Source organism: Ipomoea triloba, chromosome 11 (genome assembly GCF_003576645.1).
Source record: "Ipomoea triloba cultivar NCNSP0323 chromosome 11, ASM357664v1".
NCBI lineage: Eukaryota > Viridiplantae > Streptophyta > Magnoliopsida > Solanales > Convolvulaceae > Ipomoea > Ipomoea triloba.
Window position 1 is genome coordinate 1968812 of NC_044926.1, and position 19707 is coordinate 1988518.

The 19707-nt window shown below is 34.9% G+C and overlaps 3 protein-coding genes across 5 annotated transcripts; 1 reads left to right on the forward strand and 2 right to left on the reverse strand.

Moving 5' to 3' along the window:
- The first annotated feature begins 925 nt into the window (after positions 1-925).
- LOC115997221 (protein LIGHT-DEPENDENT SHORT HYPOCOTYLS 10-like) lies at positions 926-5410 on the forward strand. The gene is made up of 2 exons (XM_031236730.1): positions 926-1544; positions 5076-5410. Exon 1 carries the CDS (start codon positions 990-992, stop codon positions 1506-1508), a length of 519 nt encoding a protein of 172 aa, XP_031092590.1. The 5' UTR covers positions 926-989; the 3' UTR covers positions 1509-1544; positions 5076-5410.
- Positions 5411-6630: 1220 nt separating this feature from the next.
- On the reverse strand, positions 6631-9070 carry LOC115996736 (protein PATRONUS 2-like). 2 transcript variants are annotated; one of them, XM_031236114.1, is made up of 5 exons: positions 8777-9070; positions 8565-8675; positions 8116-8472; positions 7177-7220; positions 6631-7063 (listed from the first exon to the last, which is right to left on the reverse strand). In XM_031236114.1, the coding sequence occupies exons 2-5, from the start codon at positions 8629-8631 to the stop codon at positions 6863-6865; spliced, it is 669 nt and encodes a 222-aa protein (XP_031091974.1). In that variant the 5' UTR covers positions 8632-8675; positions 8777-9070; the 3' UTR covers positions 6631-6862. The 2 variants fall into 2 exon arrangements, with proteins under 2 accessions (XP_031091974.1, XP_031091973.1); XM_031236113.1 differs by having other exon boundaries at positions 8781-9068.
- A 189-nt stretch (positions 9071-9259) lies between these two features.
- On the reverse strand, positions 9260-19446 carry LOC115996735 (serine/threonine-protein kinase EDR1-like). 2 transcript variants are annotated; one of them, XM_031236111.1, is made up of 17 exons: positions 19256-19446; positions 17598-17885; positions 16407-16610; positions 15465-15656; positions 15066-15325; positions 14753-14872; positions 14508-14597; positions 13383-13478; positions 12310-12393; positions 11967-12087; positions 11554-11854; positions 10717-10840; positions 10572-10591; positions 10334-10490; positions 9939-10227; positions 9745-9823; positions 9260-9663 (listed from the first exon to the last, which is right to left on the reverse strand). In XM_031236111.1, the coding sequence occupies exons 2-17, from the start codon at positions 17850-17852 to the stop codon at positions 9593-9595; spliced, it is 2463 nt and encodes an 820-aa protein (XP_031091971.1). In that variant the 5' UTR covers positions 17853-17885; positions 19256-19446; the 3' UTR covers positions 9260-9592. The 2 variants fall into 2 exon arrangements, with proteins under 2 accessions (XP_031091971.1, XP_031091972.1); XM_031236112.1 differs by lacking the exons at positions 16407-16610; positions 17598-17885; positions 19256-19446 and adding an exon at positions 15988-16333.
- Between the last annotated feature and the right edge of the window lie 261 nt (positions 19447-19707).

Here is a 19707-nt window from a genome sequence, read left to right on the forward strand (position 1 = left end):
ATGAGCCTACTATAATGTCATGATAAATAAAAAAAAATACGTATATATGTATATATACAAAGGGAATAAAAGAAATAGATAACTCATCACATGAATCTCGACCACACAACTCTAATGACTTCAGTTCTCATCTGCTAACAATTCAAATTAAACATATACTAGTGGGAATTGATAACTAAACGTTAGCTTTGAATCTCATTAAAGGCATGTCATGCATTAAATCTACACTAGACAATAAGATGCTAAATTTTTTTTGTTTTTTTGTTTTTTTTTGTTTTGTTTTTGGCCTGGTGATGAGAGAAACACACGGCTACTACTAAAGAGCGTGCACTGATCTGAGTAAACTTGACTCATATATAATAATTCACAAACCACTGCACACAAGAGCTAAAAATAAACTTCACTATAAATATCATGTGTGACAAGCTCGACCAAGAAGATATTAATAAATAAAAAAAAAATTATAGACTTGACCTGGTCTACTGGCTTCACACATAATAATAATAATAATATTGTATGTAACATTTCCTATGACCAATCAATGGCTAAAACATTGTGAGTGCGCAAGAAAATGGCACATATTGGCGAGTCATTATCATATCAAAGACCGTTTGCTAATCCAAATTACAATCAGGGTGACAAACCCTATAAATGGTGGGAATAATTTATATAGACAAATCTAACTACAATTATTGTCATTCATTTAATTAGTATATATATACTTTCTCTACTACGTGTAGTCGTGTAGACAATTCAAAATAATTTTTTTATTATTACTAAAAAGTAATTAAATCCGCAGGAAAAAAAAAAAAAAAAAGGGCCATTATTGCATGTGTCAACTCAATGATTTTTTTTTCTTTTTCATCTCCATACTTCTGTTCCTTTAACCTTCTACCTTAGCTTCCTCAATATTATTAATATTATTTCTTCATTTTCGTCATTTTCATCCAATTTTTTTTTATCATATCTTCATCTTCATCTTCCTAGTCATGTCGTATGATAGAGGGAAAGACTTAGCCGAGGGGTCGCCGGGAGATAACTCCCCGGCGACTCCCAGCCGTTACGAGTCCCAGAAAAGACGGGACTGGAACACCTTCGGGCAGTACCTGAGGAATCAGCGCCCACCCGTGGCGCTGTCTCAGTGTAACAGCAACCATGTTTTGGAGTTCCTAAGGTACTTGGACCAGTTCGGAAAGACTAAGGTTCACTTACAAGGTTGCATCTTTTACGGGCAACCGGAGCCGCCGGCGCCGTGCACGTGCCCGCTAAAGCAGGCGTGGGGGAGCCTCGACGCGCTCATCGGCCGGCTCCGAGCCGCCTACGAGGAGAACGGCGGCTCACCCGAGACTAACCCCTTCGCCAGCGGCGCCATTCGTGTCTACCTCAGGGAAGTGAAGGAATGTCAGGCTAAGGCGCGTGGCATTCCGTACAAGAAGAAGAAGAAGAAGCCCGCCGGCATGGCCGCCGCCGACGATGATTCCAGTACCTCTTCCTCGCCGTTTTCTTGATTTCCAAAAAATTTCCGGCCACCACTGAAACCTAAGGTAGCTCTGATTCTCATAGATTCTCATAACTCATTTTATTATCATTCTTTCTATCCCTATTTCCCCCGAAAACATCACATTTTCATCGATACTATCCGATGTAATTAAATTAAAAACAGCCACCCAAATCCCTGTTCTTGATTGATCATTCATTCATTCAAGACAGAAATAAACCAAAAACCTCAAAATCTTAATTGAATCAAAGTATATAGGTTTCCCACTTTCCCAGAAACCCCAAATCTTGAATAAGCAATTAATGGCGGTGGAAAGACTAGATATAGGGTTACAGATCATCCAACATCTCAAGTTCAAGAAATCAATTAAATTTTGTAGGAACTAACCCTCCCCAGTTTAATCTGATTGAATTGATTTCAACTTGGAACTGAAAACCCTAGTTTTAGCTAGAGATATCATTAGGGTGGAAGAAATTAAGTAAAAAAAAAACACACACACACAATTGGTCATTATTATCAGTAATATAAGATTCTTTGATTTATGAAAAAATCTGCTTAAATTGATTAATTATAAATGATCAGCTCAAATTGAAGTAATATAAAATTCCTGTTGTGTAGAAACCCTGAATTAATAATAGAATAAGGTAAATATTCTTTTGGGATTCTGCAGATATTGTGCCCCCACACACTCATTTGAGGTTGCAGACACTTTTGCATGTTTGTATATTGGAGAACATCGAATCTTACAATAGAGACTAACTATTATATATATATATATATATATATATATATATATATATATATATATATATATTCATCAATCAATCAACCAATTCTTCAATCATATATAGAATAAAAAACTATCATTATTTTAGAGTGGAGGGGATAATTGGAGTTTATGTTTCACAAAATAAGGTTGTAAGTTTAAATTTTGTAAATTATGTATAAAACATGTTGAAAAACTCTCAAATAGGGTTCAGTAAGAACTCTGTTCTAATTAATTAAAGTGTTTATCGGCCAATATCATGTCAAAAGTCATGATATAGAAAATAAGGATATAAGAATAGAATAATGATGAATAACATAGAATGAAAACTATCCACAAAAGCTTTCATCATTCTAACACGCATTAGAAATCATATCATTCATACGGAAATAAAGTTTTAGTATAGCTAGTAATTTTTCGAGACTAATGCTAAATTTCTCTCCTGATTTCATCTTCTTAGGTGATAATATTTGATTAATTCATTTTATATTTGATTAATTTGAAATTTTTATTTTTAATGTTGGGTGTAGCCTGGTTGGCCAATTCATGATAACCAATGAATAAAAAAAAATGTATTATCATGTCAAGAGGTGAACACTAGAAAATAAAATTATGAGTGAAACATTATTCCTTTAGAAAAAAATACACTTGTGAGAAAGAAAAAAAGGGAAATGTATGTTTATATTCTATAAATAGTTATTTTCAATAAATAATTGACTCCGGCCACCATGTAAAATTAATTTTCTTAGTTCTAGAATTTGGATTTTTTTCTAACATTTAATAATAATTTAAACAAAGAAATATCATTATTGCAAATGTATTTCATTTACTATATAATTAATAACTTGAGATATGTTCCAATAGTATCAAGTATATAATTGTACTCCATATATATATATATATATTGTTATACCATATATTATCTGATGTTAATAATATCATATACATTAGACACTACTATATCCTGCATAAATGTATTGGATATTATCAGCATGAATGACTCTCTTGTGAAACTGTTTCACGAATAGTATCGGGTCAAGATAAAAATGTAATACTAATTTAGAATAAAGTGTTTGTTACTTATAAGGGAAAGTGTCATGCTTTTGAGAAAAAAATGTATTACAAACACTAAAGTATTAGACTTTCTCAAGAGTATTACACTTTCCCTTATAACAAACATTTTATTCATAATTATTACTACATTTTTCAGTATAAATATTATATTTTTATCGTGACCCGACCCTTCGCACACAAGTTTTTGTCTGTCAGCATTTGGTGTTGGTTGGTACCATATAAAAAATTTAATTTTACCTGCGGGTGTGCACCAGCCTCCACCAAGTAAACTATGCTTTTGTATAATAACTTGCAAGTCAATTGCTCTAGGAAAACAAAATCATATTCATAACTTTTTTGTATGAAAATCATGTTCCATCCACTCGGTCACCGCTTTCAAAACTTTATTATTATTATTATTATTATATTATTATTATTATTAAAGACTAAAACACCTTAAGTTGTTGCACTATATATATTAATTAATGCGCACTGATTAATCATCTTTAATTTGTTGCAAAACATATCCCTTTTGAGAAGGGCATTTTGGAGATCCGATCCACATTTACACGTATATGTTTAATTGTCCTTTGCTTCTTTACTAGATTGCTTACAGTCTCTATTAGATTTGGTGGGACACAACACTTATTCATTTTTGTCAGATATTCAATTCACATATATTTTCACCAAAAAAAAAAATTACAAAAAAATAAAATCTTTAAAAAAATAAAATTACTGTATAGTCCATCTCATTTTACTTGTTCAGTTTACTTAACAATGATCGATTATAATCAACTCAAATATCTTATTTATCTACATGACTATATTATGTAGAATATCTTAAACATTTTCTAGGCATACTTAGCAAGTTTAGAATGTACGTAATGCCTCATTTTTGGATGGTAAAAAATTGAAGGATTTCCAATCGTGATTAGTTGATTACGGTGTTTCAAATATTATAATTTAATCTAAACTTTTATTTATGAATAAATCTTTGTATTATGTCCATTGAAATTGGAAGAGAGAATTAAAAGAATTGAAAACCCTAGTATGATCGTAAATGTTGTTAAATCATATATATTCCATTTTTTGTTCTTAGTTATTATCTTTTTTACTAAGTAATTTGTGATTCTAACATGGCTTCTTGGTTGGTAAAAATAGTAGTGATTTTTTGTTTACGGAATCAATAAATATCACTATATATACCCTAAACACTCTCGAGAAACTAAATACACTCATACTTATGGACATACGAGATGGGATTGAACTCTTGACGTAATGTTAAAGGTGCCTTTCTCTCATCAATTAATTAGAGTTTATTAATTAACACATAATTACTCTTAGTTATGAGTTTTAACCTCACTGGAAATCATGTTGCTGAAAATCATGTTACTTAGACTCATGGAAAAGTTAATTAGTTCGCAATCATAACTCGAAATTGCCCTCTTAGTAAAGTCGGTTTATGGCCTGACAAAGGACAAATGGACTAACTTAGGTTGTCATAGCTGACCAGCTCAAAGCGATCCAGAAAATCAATATGCAGTTCTCACCGGAACTTAAATTTGAAATCTTGGAGTTACTAAGTCAAATGTTCGACCAGTTCGGCTAGGGTTGCCCTAATTCAGTATTTGCTATTGATTACTCATTTGGTTGTATAACATCATATAATATAATGCATATTCATAGTTCTATGTAACTTGGAAGGATCTATTCTTATTCTGATCAAACATATATATATCGTTTTATCAATCTTCCCAGACAGGAACCTGCGGTGTGTTAAGGTACATGCATGGCTGTCTTCGGAGCTGGCAAATTAAAACTCTTTCGCCATTATTATTGCCGTTATCATTTGGTTAGTAAATCCTTTTTTTTTTTCTTTTTTTCTTTCAATTAGATCTATTAATATCAATAATATTAATTGTTGTCTTGGAACAATAAGTACTATATATATAAAAATATATATAATATTGCAAGCTGGCTACTTTAGCCCCCATCATCTTATGTTGTTTGTGAATTCCTAAGATTTTGTAAGATCGCAATCAAACTCGATCATGTATAAATTGAATTTTGATTTTAATATTGTTTTTAAGCAATAAACTATATGTCTATTCTTGTATATCATGTAGCACGACATGCACAACTGTTACTGAGGCAAATCATGAAATCACATGTCTGTATTCTTAATTATTCGTGGCATAAATTTAGTTCTTAACTTTTAGCAAAACGGCAAATTTGATTCTTGATGTTAGGGTTTCGATCGGTTCCATTACAAACCCTAAGAACCAAATATGCCACTCCCTTAAGAATTAGGGAATGGTTTTAATAATTCCACACCATCAATAATTAAGAGACTATATGTGTAATTGTGTAATTTGGTTACAATTGAGAGACTAAAAGTATTGTTTTTCTTTCAAGTAAATGTCCATCTAATAGTATGAGGATATAAATTAAATAAGATTATGCAGGTTTTTTCTAACGTTCAAGCGCTAAGCATGTAGTTATCTTAAAACCTATTATGGAATGTTTTAAAGTCCTATTCAGTCGGTAAAATAGAATAAACCTTTGTGTGTGATTCTAATTGGCTGATATGAGAAAAAATTTGTGATAAAATATTTAAAAAAATCCATCTGAATGGAAGATGTTGTTCTAAGGAGGGTAAAGTTAATGAGAGACCATGTCCCTACTTTATTTACATATTCTCTCTTTTCTTTTTTCTTTTTTTTCTTTTTTTTTTTAAAAAAAATTCGGTACTAATTATTATTTATCATTCATTTATTGGTTCTCAACGTGAATTAATCAAAATAATTAGATAAAAGTACGTTTAGTACACATGCATTGGCATACTAATGTCGGTTATCGTCCTCTACGAGCATCAATATCGAGCACCATGGTGCTTCAGCATTCAGAGTATAATACTCGGCCCAAGGCACTAGATGAGGTAAACTGCGAGTCGCACAATTAGTCCTCAGTTTCTACCTGTATATTCTGCACATAAGAAACCTTCATCACTTCTAATCAAATTTTTGAACTTTGGATCTCGAAGTAAATTGTGAGTCACCCAAATTAGTCCTCAGATTCCATTCTTGTTTGTATACTCTACGCACAATAAGTCTTCATCACCATGACCCCATTGCACACAATCAGTGGGAATCGAACCGAACCCCACCCTACCACTAGAGCAAGACTTCTAAAATAACAACGTACTTAGTCATAATTTTTTTTTTACATAATAATCCAATCGAGTCTTATTCAGTCCTATTCAAAGACAACGTACTTAGTTACTTACCTTAGCCAGTTCCATTAAATGAATCACTTGGTAAATGAATCAACTGTATATAAAGGAAATATAGCTAGTGCTGGTTGTTCAACTGTCTGCAAAAATCTACAAATAGATGAAAGTTTGGGGGGGGTACAATACATTCATGGTCTTTCAAATTGAATCTGCCATACACATTGCAAGGAAACCAGATAGTTCCCTGAGCTTCAAACATAGTTGGATAAGCAATGAATATAGATGTCTCAAATTCATAGATCAAGCAGAGCAATCAAATCGCGATATCGATTTCTTCTTTCATTTTGAATTCAACCGGCTCAAATTCCCACGAAGAAAGCGGAGAATCACAGCGTGCTGGAGAGGATTGAGGAGATCTCTTGGTTGGAGATTGAAACCATGCAGAGAACTCTGCCATGAGTGATTCTTCTGGCTCTGGGAAGCTGCGGGGACTATCAATACAGTGATGGTTGCTCTGAAATACATAAACAGATTAATTAATGAGTAGATAATTGCCTATTAGCCTGAAATGCAACAGTTTAAGAGCTCTATACGATGGATAGATGATGAACAATGCATAAGACTCGCCTTTTCTGGTATCAAGTCTGAAATTTCAATGGGAGGCAAGGAATCTGAAAGCAAAAGGAAAGATAAAATTAGTGCTTAGACTGAAGTAACCTTTTGTTACATTAGTTACATTGTTCAATAACCAAGGCAGATCAAAGACAGACGATACTGGTTATTAATTTCTAGTCTCCTGGCACTTATTTCAGAATGTAGAAAATTAAATCCACAGAATCATAATAGAAAGTGTTGGTGTGAGTACAATTAACTCTGATTTCCAACAGAATTTCTTTTTTTTGCAAGAATGTTGGATCAAAAGTGACAAGTCTAAAGGGGTTCAGAAGCTCAAACAAAACGTCTAGTGTAAGCCTACATGAAGTAGGGATTTTTCAGATAAGAACTACAGCTTTATCCACCAATAATGGAACATCACAACAAAAAAAAAAAAAAAGCATATCAAACTGCCCATGTTCACAAATGCACAAATCTCCATTCTTCACCTATGCACCCTGCATTTCTTTTGGTAATTAAGGTCATACATGAACATGCAGACTAGACAATAAATACTTATCTGATCTCATATAGCTAGACAACTAGACTCCCTATTGAGTGATGATGCAGATAATACAACCCAACTCCCGAGCAACTTGGGTCAATTTTCAACTCAAAACACCCATCACTGAGCTCAAGCCAGATTGAATAGTCTTTTCAGTCAAGCCCAAGCTTGCTAATGTTCTCGAGCCTAATGAACCTCTTTTAAATTGTCTATTACAGCCACAATATGTAAAGCATACCACACGGTGGAAATAACAATCTTTTACTTGGTGGACTCTTGGATAACCATAACCAATGATGATAAAACAGCTACATCAGTTACATTGTTTAGTAATCAAGGCAGATCAGAGACATAACAAAAATTAAATCCACAGAAGCAAAGCGCATTAAATAGAATGCAGAAATTACCACGTTCAGGAAAAACTAAGTGCCAGAGATCCACTGTCCGTGCGGCCTGTTGTGCCTCAATGCACTTCTGGTGATCATGCAAGAAGGTCTCCTCCGCAATGTTAACTGCATCCTCCTTAACCAGAACCTTCTTCTTCTGGGAGACGCTCTTCTTCTGCGATGCTTTTGGGGGTACAGATGACTTGTTTGTAATGTCATTCAGTGCGCTGCGATTCTTTAGCCCTGTCGCGCCTTTCTTGGCAACCGATTGTTTAGAGCTCTTTGAATTTTCGCTCGCCACAGCTTCCTTTAGCCCTGTCGCGGCTTTCTTCACAACCGATTGTTTAGAACTCTTCGATTTGTCACCGGTCAGGGCTTCTATCAAAACAAAAATTGAAAATAAATTAAATTATTAAGTTGAAACGCAGCATTCTATAAGCAAAGATGCAATGTAAAGTTGGAGCCCATACTTTTGCAGTAGACATCCAAGTTCTCGTCTTGAAAGATCAGTGGCCTTTGGATGAGATTGCTTGCCATACTTGTCTGTATTTTGGTTTGATGAGCGGTATAGAATCTGTTCTCTGTAAATTTGAAATCAAAACATCAGTAAGTAAAGGGCTAACCCTAGAAATCTCAAGATACCAAAAACATAAATATAATATATGCATACATACATACATACATACCTGGAGAGAGAGAGAGAGAGAGAGAGTCAGTTGAAGAAGACAATGGCGAAATCCGAAAGGAGGGGGAAGATGGAGCGATGGAGAAAAGTAGCCGTTTGGAATTCAATTTATCAGTGGGGATAAAATAATCGGGTTCCGTGAAAGCGAATCGGGTGGAGGTGTTTTAAGGACGGGCTGCCCATTTTACAATTGGGCTGCGGAAATGGTTCCCTATAAAAGGTCAAATATTTTGGGTTTTTTTTTTTGAAAACCAATATTTTGGGTTTTATCATTCTATTAGTTTTGATTTTCCAATGGTTCAATAGAGTTGTGAAGGTGGAGTACAATGGTGTTGTACTGTTTGTTTCTTGTTTTGTGTTGAGTCTGTTTTTTTATTTTTTCGAGGGAGTTAACACTGACCAGCTCAAATAAAGAACGGCAAAAAGATCAATAGACAGCTTCCACTAGAAGTTAAACTTATAAATTATCAAGTAAGCAAGTTAACCAACTTGGCTAGAATTAACTTGTCATTTAGCAAGCCGGGTTATAGTGCATCTGTGCATGAATCGTGCATGAGTCGATTATCCACACGCATACATTAGCATTTGGATTCATCAAGATTGAAAACTCTGAAGGGGAATTACGAGACACGAGGATAAGTGGCCTTCGCTTCATCGTTTGAACATTACAGTAACGAACAGCGCGATGAAGCAGAAATATCATTTGCTACAACTACAAAAAACGTTACAGCTCAAGCCGTCACATTGTAACGCCTTTGGCGCTAGCGTCTCACCATGTGTGTATATATACAAGGAATGGATTGCATATTTGCATTAGCTGAGTGAGTGCAAGCGCTTCAGAATTTCTTCACAACCAGGTCGAACATGGGGCTCTGACCAGCAATCTGCAATCAAAGTATTCGCATAATTAAAGACCAGAAAAATGAAATTTTTTCACTAAGCCATGCATTCATTAGTTATATTACCTGCAATTAGTCTTCCCAGGGGTCCTTTGGGTTCCGGTATCTCAGGCCGTGCTCCTTCATTAGCTACAGCATACACCACCTGAGAAATAAAGAAAACATAAGGAAAATTTTTTTAAAAAATAAAATATAAAAAATAAAAGAAATAAGAGAAGAATAGCTATAGAAATAGAGCCAATAGAAAAAGGTAAGCTTACCCGCTGTGGGGGTACACCTTCCCATGGTCTGTTTAAGGTGTAGAGCTCCCAAATGATAACACCTAGGCTAAAGATATCGCATTTCTCTGTGAAGGGTTCATTACGAATGAGTTCTGGAGCCATCCATTCTGGAGTTCCTGCAGATGTGATGTCTCTCACAGGTGCATCTGTCATTAGCCTTGAGAGACCGAAATCACATATCTTTACTGTCCAATGCTTATTCACAAGACAATTTGCACTTTTTAGATCTCGATGAACTATCTTCATGCGATGAATGCACATCAACCCTCTTAGTACGCACATAGAAAATAACAGTCAGTTAATAAACAATAGCCTGCAACACAAAACCTACCATCATAATTTCACGATTGTTTTTAAACATAAAAATAACCCACCTGCATATGTCACACAGCATCTTAAGTCTCCTCCGCCAACTGAGCAGCTTCTTTTGACCACTTAAATGAATCAAATAGTAAAGTGATCCCATCTCCATGTACTCAGTAACCATGGACAGATGTGGAGGCTTTGTGCAAGCACCGAGAAACAATATAACTGTAAGGAAAAGACATCCGCTAAATCAGCAATGTTTCAATATCAAATAAATAAATCAACAGCAGCTGGAGAAAGGCATACCATTTGGGTGCCGGAGGCGGCTGCAAAACTCAGAAGAGACAGGAAAAATGACAAGTTAGTGTAAATACATATTGAAAGAAATAGAGCTGATTACTTAGACAATATGACCATTTCAAAAACAAGAGAGAGAGAGACGACAAGATACCTTAGGATGGAAATTTCATTGCAAAAATCCTCCATGTTTTCAGCAGTCAAATCTTGCTCCAAGAAAACTTTGATAGCAACTTCTGTTCCATTCCAAAAGCCACGAAAAACTTCTCCGAAGAATCCTAGAAATGGACAGGAATTAAACAGTAGTATTCAAAAAAAAAAATAGCCTGAATGTTTTTACCCAGACTTGCAGGTGAATCTATTTTGGCTTTCTATGCATATCAATAGATAATGTTTCTTTTTCAAAAAAAAATAGATAATGTTTCTTAGTACTTTGAGAAAGAATTTGAAATATTGGTAAAAGATCATAGTTCACAGTGGTTAAGTTTACACCACTGAAAGAACACTTTACACATATTTTCTGCAACCAGTAATATATATTTTTTAAAGGTCTCATATTAGCTGTCTTTAGAACCCCATTTTAAGCACCTAGCCGTATGGTTTTGCTGTGATAGAGGTTGAAAGCATATTCGCATTCGTGAAATATAAATTATTATGGTAAATAAGCCACTCTTCTTAGTGGTCTTCTGGTCCTTCTTCCTGCTCTGTTAACCTTTATATATGTTCAAAAGTTAATGATATCCGTGCCCCTTGTATTCCTCAATCTTCATACCTACTGTAAGGTATCATAACTCACAATACTTTAACTGATTCAGTTAGCACATCCCCCCACAGATATAGACTATGAATCATTGCCAGAGCTAACATAAGCAAGATCGATACTACAATTACTAACATCAACCAGCAAAAACAAGTACAATTATTAATGCTAGCCTGGCAATTTTAATTGTAACGGAGGTTGGAGCAACACTGGAAAAAGGGTAAAGCTTACCAAGCCCAACACGAGATCCAACAGTCAACTCTGAGAAGTTTATATTCCATTCTTCAAAAGGTAGGAGAGACTTATTCTGGAACACTGATGATTCTAGAATTCTGTTCCAAGTTGATACCATTTCTTCATGTACTCTGAGATCTGAGGCCTTGCTTCCTTCAGGAGTCTCACTCCCAAAATCATGAGGAGAAGAGGGCAATGACACAGACTTCTGGGAACTCATGAACTCCCTTTTAAAAGGAAATAAGGAAGCATGCCCACCCAATATCACACCACGGTCATCAGTGTGAAAATCAGATGCCTACAAGGTAGAATAGTTTGTTAGTAACACGAAAACTAAAATTAGTGTTAGGAGGATCCTGTGCAAAGTGGAAAGAAAGAGGGGCAGGGGAAAAAGAAAGCTGGAAGCATACACCATTGTGAAGAGCAGAAGCACCATCTTTGTCAATTGAAGCACCTGGGAGTGGCCTACTTTCTTGTTGTTCTTTCAAGATACAATTCTGTTTCAGTGATTCATTCATTGCTCGAACAGCCCTAATATAATTGAAATGGCATAAATATGGAGATGTGAATGTTTGAAAATCCACCAAGTAGTATCTTAAACAAAATCCATCTTTTAAGTAAGAATACAATCCATTTAATACAGAAATACTATCACCAAACAATCACAAAATAAATACTCCACAATACTTCATAATAATAATGACCAAATGACTATAACAATAATGATTACAATATAAGAACAGTAATATTGACCTTACGATATCATCTCCAATTTCCGGAGTAATACTAATGCTTCTTCTAATTCTCCGCACTTCTGACATTGTCGCACCTTCTGACCTGTGTAAATCAGAAAAATGATACAACTCAGCAATGAAAAGTGCAATAGTAACAATTGTTCTAAAGTCTAATTACAAAATACTTAGCAGGCAGACAACAAAACATAAACAAAACGAGGCAAACTGGGTGTATCTAGAAACTTATTGGAATTGATAATACTGATTGATGAGACAAGATTTGGCACAAAAATTGCACCTGTACTAAGCTTAAATCTAAATTACATACTTTACAATATTATGAGTTAATGTGCAGTCAGGAAAACCCTTTGAGATATAGAGCTTGTTTGGCTTCAAAAGCAGAAGCTACGCTAAACAGCAAAGATATAAATAAAATAATAAATCAATAAATAATATACACATGCATACACATCTGTAGGTAGGTATCTATATAAAAGCTTTCCAGGCTATATGAAGAAAAGAGACTCTTTTTTGGAGAAGCTTCAGATTAAGGCTTTTCAAATAAGTCTTTTTTCAAAAAGCCTTTAGATAGTCCAAACAAGCACATAGGAGAGATGGTGTTTCATAGGTTGAGCTATGGAGTCTATACTTGATACCAGTTGAGAAATAAAAGCCTGAACCCAACAGTTAATAAATTTTGGTCTCAAACTTTCACAATATCTGCAGTAACAGAAACCAACATGTCACTAAAATGCAAGTTTAGATCATCCATAATAGTACTTCACATCATAATCCATTTGCATGGTCCTCATACTTGACTAAAACTGCGTTTACAAATACTAAGCTCAGAGAAGGTTTTCAGATAAACATCAACCTTTATACTCAAGAGATAAACCCATGCAACATCCAAGACATCTTGATTAGTAACAAAGAAAGGCAGATACTAGTACCCATGAGGCCATGCCATAGAATAAGCTAAAACTAAAAGGGAAAGAAATGAAGGCAAGAAGGCAAATTTCAAGATATAAACATATATCTCCTAATGCATCTAACATTCAAGCATAAGGAACAGAATTAAATGCATGCAGATACCTTGGCATATCAACAGTTTTCGAATAATCTTGGTATGTATTTTGACCTCCACTGAGCATTGATTGTGAACGTCCTCTAAAGGAAGGATGTTCAGGACTGAAATTTTAAAAGAAAAAATCAAAAATCAAAACTATGTAACATCATGCACAAGAAAAAATTCATACATATTGAATGAACTAGAGGCTTTCAGAACATAATGTACAAGTGAATCGTTATTGTTGAATATTAGGAAACCATTGTTGAATATTAGGAAACTCCTAGTAGGACTAGGAGTGGGCTTAGTTTCCTATTCCTATTAGGCTTGATTTAGTCCCCATGTTCCTATAAATATAGGATCCTTATATAGATATTAGTATAGACTATAGAGTACACATAGAGAGAAACTATTGTAATCGTTCATTACAATATATTTTTTCTATTCTCTTTTTTCTTTGGTTTCTCACATATTTTGTTTCCGCCTAACTGGTGGTGGTTGTTATTCTCCACCCGCCAGGCCTTTCAATCCCTCAATTTCAACATGGTATCAGAGCCAAACATTAAAATTTTATTTTCCAACCGCATGAACAATTACACATTAGTTATTGTTCACCCAAAACCTTAATGTTCAAATTACACATATCTTTTGGTGAGTTCTTTTATCTCCACCCGCCAGGCCTTTCAATCACTCAACTTCAACAGTAGCATCATTGGCATATTTCAATCAACTTGATATTAAGTCAACCACGTTTTAAAGGAATATAATAATTGGTTCTTTTTGGCCACTAATTCAACCTCATTGAATTTCTTAACTAAATATATTTTCCATAAGATGCAAGCCTTGAACATCTTCAGCAAGACTTGCTTTGCCATAGGAATGACTCTCACTATCCACCTCCCACCCACTCAGCCCACAAATGATATTTTGTATTATCATTTATTCCAGCCACTCAAGGATTGGAATCCTTGTTTGGTCATAAATGTGTTAATACGAGAGCGACAGGAATGGAACCCTTGAACCAAGTCTGAACAAGCATATTCATACCACAGAACATAGGAATGGATGGTTTTGAAATAGAAAAGCTCATATGAAGATGTTGTCAAAAACTATGGCATATCAAATATGAAATGTTGGGCATGAAAAAGAACCTTGAACTCGCAGTCCTTTGTTCAGTGATAATCTTTCTCCGACTTCTCCTCCAAAATGTTGTAGGAATATTGGGTTCACTATGCGATAAACTGGTAAAGAGAAACATATCACATAAGGAACCATTTCTGCAAAGCACTATAGAGAATATGGAGAATATAAACCTTCAAGATATCCTCATATGAAATGGGTTTTAAATACCATTCAAGTTTAAATGAGAGAATATTAAGCATGAGCAACATAATACCTCATTTTTCTGTCAATCAAAGTAGAAGACCGCAAAATCATATTCCTCAGTGAAGGTCCTGCAGCATTTGAAGTTGCTTCTAGTTGCTGTTTATATTGGAGGGCATCATCCTTATAAACACTGTAGTAAAAATGAGAACAAAATGATTAATGCCATAAAACAACGCAAAGCTGTTGGCTTATTTCCAAGCAAAAATGGTACCTCAATCAACCCAAACCCAACCATTTTAAAAAATGATGGATAGAGGCTAAAATATAACCGCTGAAAATATTATTAAAAAAAAAAAAAAAAAAAGGTACCATTTTTTTCTAACCTCTCAAGATCCGCTTTCTCTGAAACCCCATAAAGAGGACTGTTGGGCTCCAGCGGTGAATCACAGGAATCATTTTCTGCAGAATCACTCTCTCCAGCAGCTGATAAATGGGTCATAAAAATAGCCTTGGCAGATTGAGGGATTAGTTGTCCAGGACAACGCAGAAGATCAACAAGTAGTTCAACCGAGTTCAACACAACAAGTACTGACATATGTTTATAGGAGTCTATGCACTCAGAATCTCCTTCTGTTGACAAACCCTGGTTGGGAATAAATTGCAAATAGAACAAAATAGTATGAAGAAGAAGTATAAAACTCAAAAAATAGAAGAGAGAAAGAGAGAGTAGCAGGCAAGTGTAATGGTATAAATGAGTAATTTGAAGAAATAGAATAAATTACCACTACTAGCCTACTCTCAAGACCTACAGCATCTGCAAGAAATTTGAATAATATTGCTCGCGGACGGCATGAACCATGCTTTATTTGTCCCAGCATCTGGATACCATGGCTGTCAGAAACATGAGAGGTTTCCTCAACTGGAGCTTTAGCATGGCTGAGTTCTGAATTAGGTCGTTTGTAAAAGTCAGACACCTAAATAAAAAGTCACAAGAGAATAAGAAAGATTGTGAAAATTCAAACAAGCAGCTAAAAACGGATCAAATTTTAGTGAAGTCTAATTAAGGTGACCAACTTGCTAATCCTACAGACTACAGTAAGATTCATATAAGTGGTTAACAAACTTTGTTGAATCCTTCTTGAGGGAAACTTTACAAGAGATCAAGGTTTTAAATCATTCTATGGTGAAATTTTACAAGTAATAGCATTGAAGATTCAACCCATGCACTTCCCTGGCAGGAAATAAAAATAAAATATCAAAAAATGTTTTCAGACTGCACTAAGCTTCAAACTATAAGTGAAGCACCTTCTTATCATATGAGAGAACTATCTTAGGGTCAAGAAGGAGAAGCACAAGGGCAGAGAGTGTGTAGCTGTACATATTCCTATCCCTAGTGAATCATCCACCATCAAAGGTGTTTGGTCTGACATGTGGCGGGGATGGAATTAAAGGATTTGCTACTTCTCTATTCAATGTTGGAGGGTTGAATATGACACGGGATATTTGAAGCTTTGAACTTCTATTTTTCATCTTTTACTCTTCCATAATAAAAAGCAAGCTCTCCTCATAACCTGCCACTTTTTACCCGTGTCCAAGACAAGTTAATTTTTCATAAGAGAGCCAAATAAAACTGCAAGACAGAGAGAGAATGGAAATTTTAACAAAAGTAATTGTGCAAGATATATATCCCAAAAACAATAAAGTATTATAAATACCAAACCCACCAATCGAGCAATCTTTTTTATCTTTGCTGCAGGATTTGAGTTCAAGCCTTTGACCAGTGCAACAGTTAGCTGCTTTATCATAGAAAGCTTCTTATCTTTCTTTCCATCTACAAGTATAACATCTGCTCTTATACCCTCAAGCTCCAATGAACAAAGCTCATCAAAAGTAGGAATATCGTCGAAAAGTTCCTTGAGCCTTCTCTCCTGTACAAATTTGAAATAATAAGCACAGAAAAGGGAAACAAAACAAATCACCAGCAGAATTTGGAGCTCGGCATCATTATATTATCAAGCTAACCATTTTCAATCAAAAGTAATTGATTTTCATATCAACATGCTGTGATTATCATGCTACACCATATTGGATAAACAAGTAAAAATTAACAGTGTCTATGCAGAATAAGAATGTCAACATATCTAGCAACAATCACAATAAATATGAATCACTCTCCATATGCAGCTATATAATTCGGGAAAAGTTGACAAAATAATGTGAAAACCACATAATAGTAATAATTTACAAATCCCATGTATAGATGTGAGGACCTCTAACTTTTTTTCATGTGTAAGCAGTTATTTCATGCAGAAGATAAGAGGTTTTCCTCTATAATTACTAAGTAATTGTTGTGCTTAATGAATATTAATGATCTCCTTAATTCCTTCTTGTAGGTTATATTTTATTAAGCACAAAAAATGGTGCAACCCCAACACCTAATACCATTTATAAAAAACAACTTTTGCACACATAAAATTTATAGTTTCTTGAGAAGGAACAAGAACTTGTTCTCTGTACTTACTAGATATTATGTTGTCCTTAATAAATATGCAGTGATCTCTTCTGTTCCCTCTTCTAGCCTCATGTTTATTTAATCACCAAAATTGAGCAATTATAGCATCCAACATCATTTACAAAAATTAAAACATTTCAAAATTGCAACCCCATTTCTTGTCAGACAAAACCATAAAAGATAATCCATGAAATGAATATTCCAATGCTAAGTTATTTCCCTCACATATTTTGTAAGGCATGTAAGAATATCTATGAAATTGAAAGCACGGAAAACTTATTGATAAATCAAGCCAAAGATTTTAGGTGTTAAGCATTTGACAGAAAAAGTTTAGCAGCTGGGAGTGCATGCTTCAAAGAGTAAAACAAGCATAGAAGATGTGCTTCAGACCTTCAGTACTTACAGGAATAACTGAGTAGAACCCATTTGGAATTGGTTCAGAGAGCATTCCAGTTTTCCAGAGGATCTGGGATGCTGTCTGACACAAAACACTATCATATACTTCACTATCAGTCAATACTTCGTTCCTCTGAGTTTCATCTTTAGCATCCAAGGAAACAGATCCAAATGTGTCAACACTATTGGAAGGCCACCAACAAGTAGGAGGTCTTTGATCTTGTGCTGGCGCTGCTTCTTCTCGCATATCATCCATTTCCATAGGTAATGGAATTGCAATACCATCTCATTGCCACTTTTACCCCATGAAAAGTTTGCAAATCAAAATATCAATTTAAGCAAAAATAATAAATTAATAATAATGAAAGAGCCATGATTTGGAGACTGCACTACTTCCAAGGCCATAGAACCTGTAAAATCACAAAATTCATTTAAAAAAAAATAAAAAAAATTGGAGCGGTAAGTGCCCTATGAGAGCTGTCCACCATTGTAACCTCATCGCTCTCCAAGCATTCATTTGAGAATGCTGCAGTTGGAGTGGACCACCGCCCCAACTACTAACATTTTCAGCTGAAGGAGTGAGGGTTTGGTGGTAGTAGATGTAGATCACTCCAACCACTATAACTCTAATCTCACTGCCACTGCTCTAATCTCACCGCTCTCTCAAACACACCCTTATAGGTTGTAGAGGACACCTATGGGAGGGGATTATCCATAAAACTAAAGAACTTTCACTGGCTTAAACAGCATAGCACATCCAACAGAGAACTAACAATTTGACGTGCACACAATAATAGCCTGAGCATGTAATTTGAAGATAGCTATCCATTATATTTGCATCTTTTAAAGTTTTAAAATGTTTTCACTTTTTGTTTGCAAGAGCTGAGACTTTAAGAAAAAGCTTAGCTATTAAAGAATATGTTCATATTGATAATATCTTTGACTTGAGAATTGGTGATAATTTAAAGTGCTTTGGAGAAATAATTTCCATGTCTGAGATACAAACAAACTATTTAAGGCCTCAACTTATAGTGCAAACTACAGTCCCATTAAATTCAAATCAATCCCCTTCAAAACCTTCCAGTCCTTGCTCACATCTATAAGCATAAGCAGCGTGCAGTGGACCTTCAAAAGTACAAGTCATACATCATCCGTCTTTGCATGGTATAGCAGTTACCTTCAGTTACAAACACATTACCTTGGAATAACATACCTAATCACATAAAAATCCATCCAACAGCCCCTTGATTTTCCACCAATAGCACTAGTGAATATAAATTCCAGATTTCAAACCACTATGACCAACCTTTTATATCTTCTAACTCCTCCCTACTACTAGCTAATAAAAAAAACCCAGCACTAACTTTCAGTATCCTCTAGTCTCAAAGCGAGTGCAGAATCATTTCGCGAGTCAAATTCAGTCAAATTCAGCTCCAATCCAGCTCCACATATTACCAAATCCAATCTCTCACTTCTCTCTAGCACAGGCAACGCGATTCAATCCAAACTCGCATTTGAATTCCAGAGACAGAAATTCAAACGCCGGCAATGCTTTAAACTATTAACAAAGAACTGAATACGCAGATATAGCAATTCGGCTTCATAAACACATATGTAAACAGTAAATATATGGAAAGAGATGAGTGTGATCAAAGGCGTTAGTACCGGCGGCAGATCTCCGAACATGAATCCGAAGGCAGTTAGCTGATAGCATTGGAACCTTACGAGTTGGGAAGAGTGAGCTTCATGTCTGATCGAGAAATGCAGCCGAGGCAGCTTCACGCGATTTGAAATGGAGTCAATACATTGGGGGAGAGAGAGATGTAAACGAGGAAAGAGGAGAGACGTCATAGGCGGGGCTTTGATTCGATTATACCTTTATATTGCGCACTCGGTCCATCATCATATCATAATTTTAGGAAGTATTGTATTTGGAGTATTTTTTGTCTTTTTTTAAAGACTTTTCCAACATTACTATTGGCTAATTAAGTCAACACATAAAGACTAGTATGAAGTTGGCTTTAGGTTAAAAAGAATTAGAGTGTAGTCGAGTGGTAGATGGTAACATGTGGATATTATGGGTCCATTTACTAACGTAAAATTTTCTTAATTTTTTA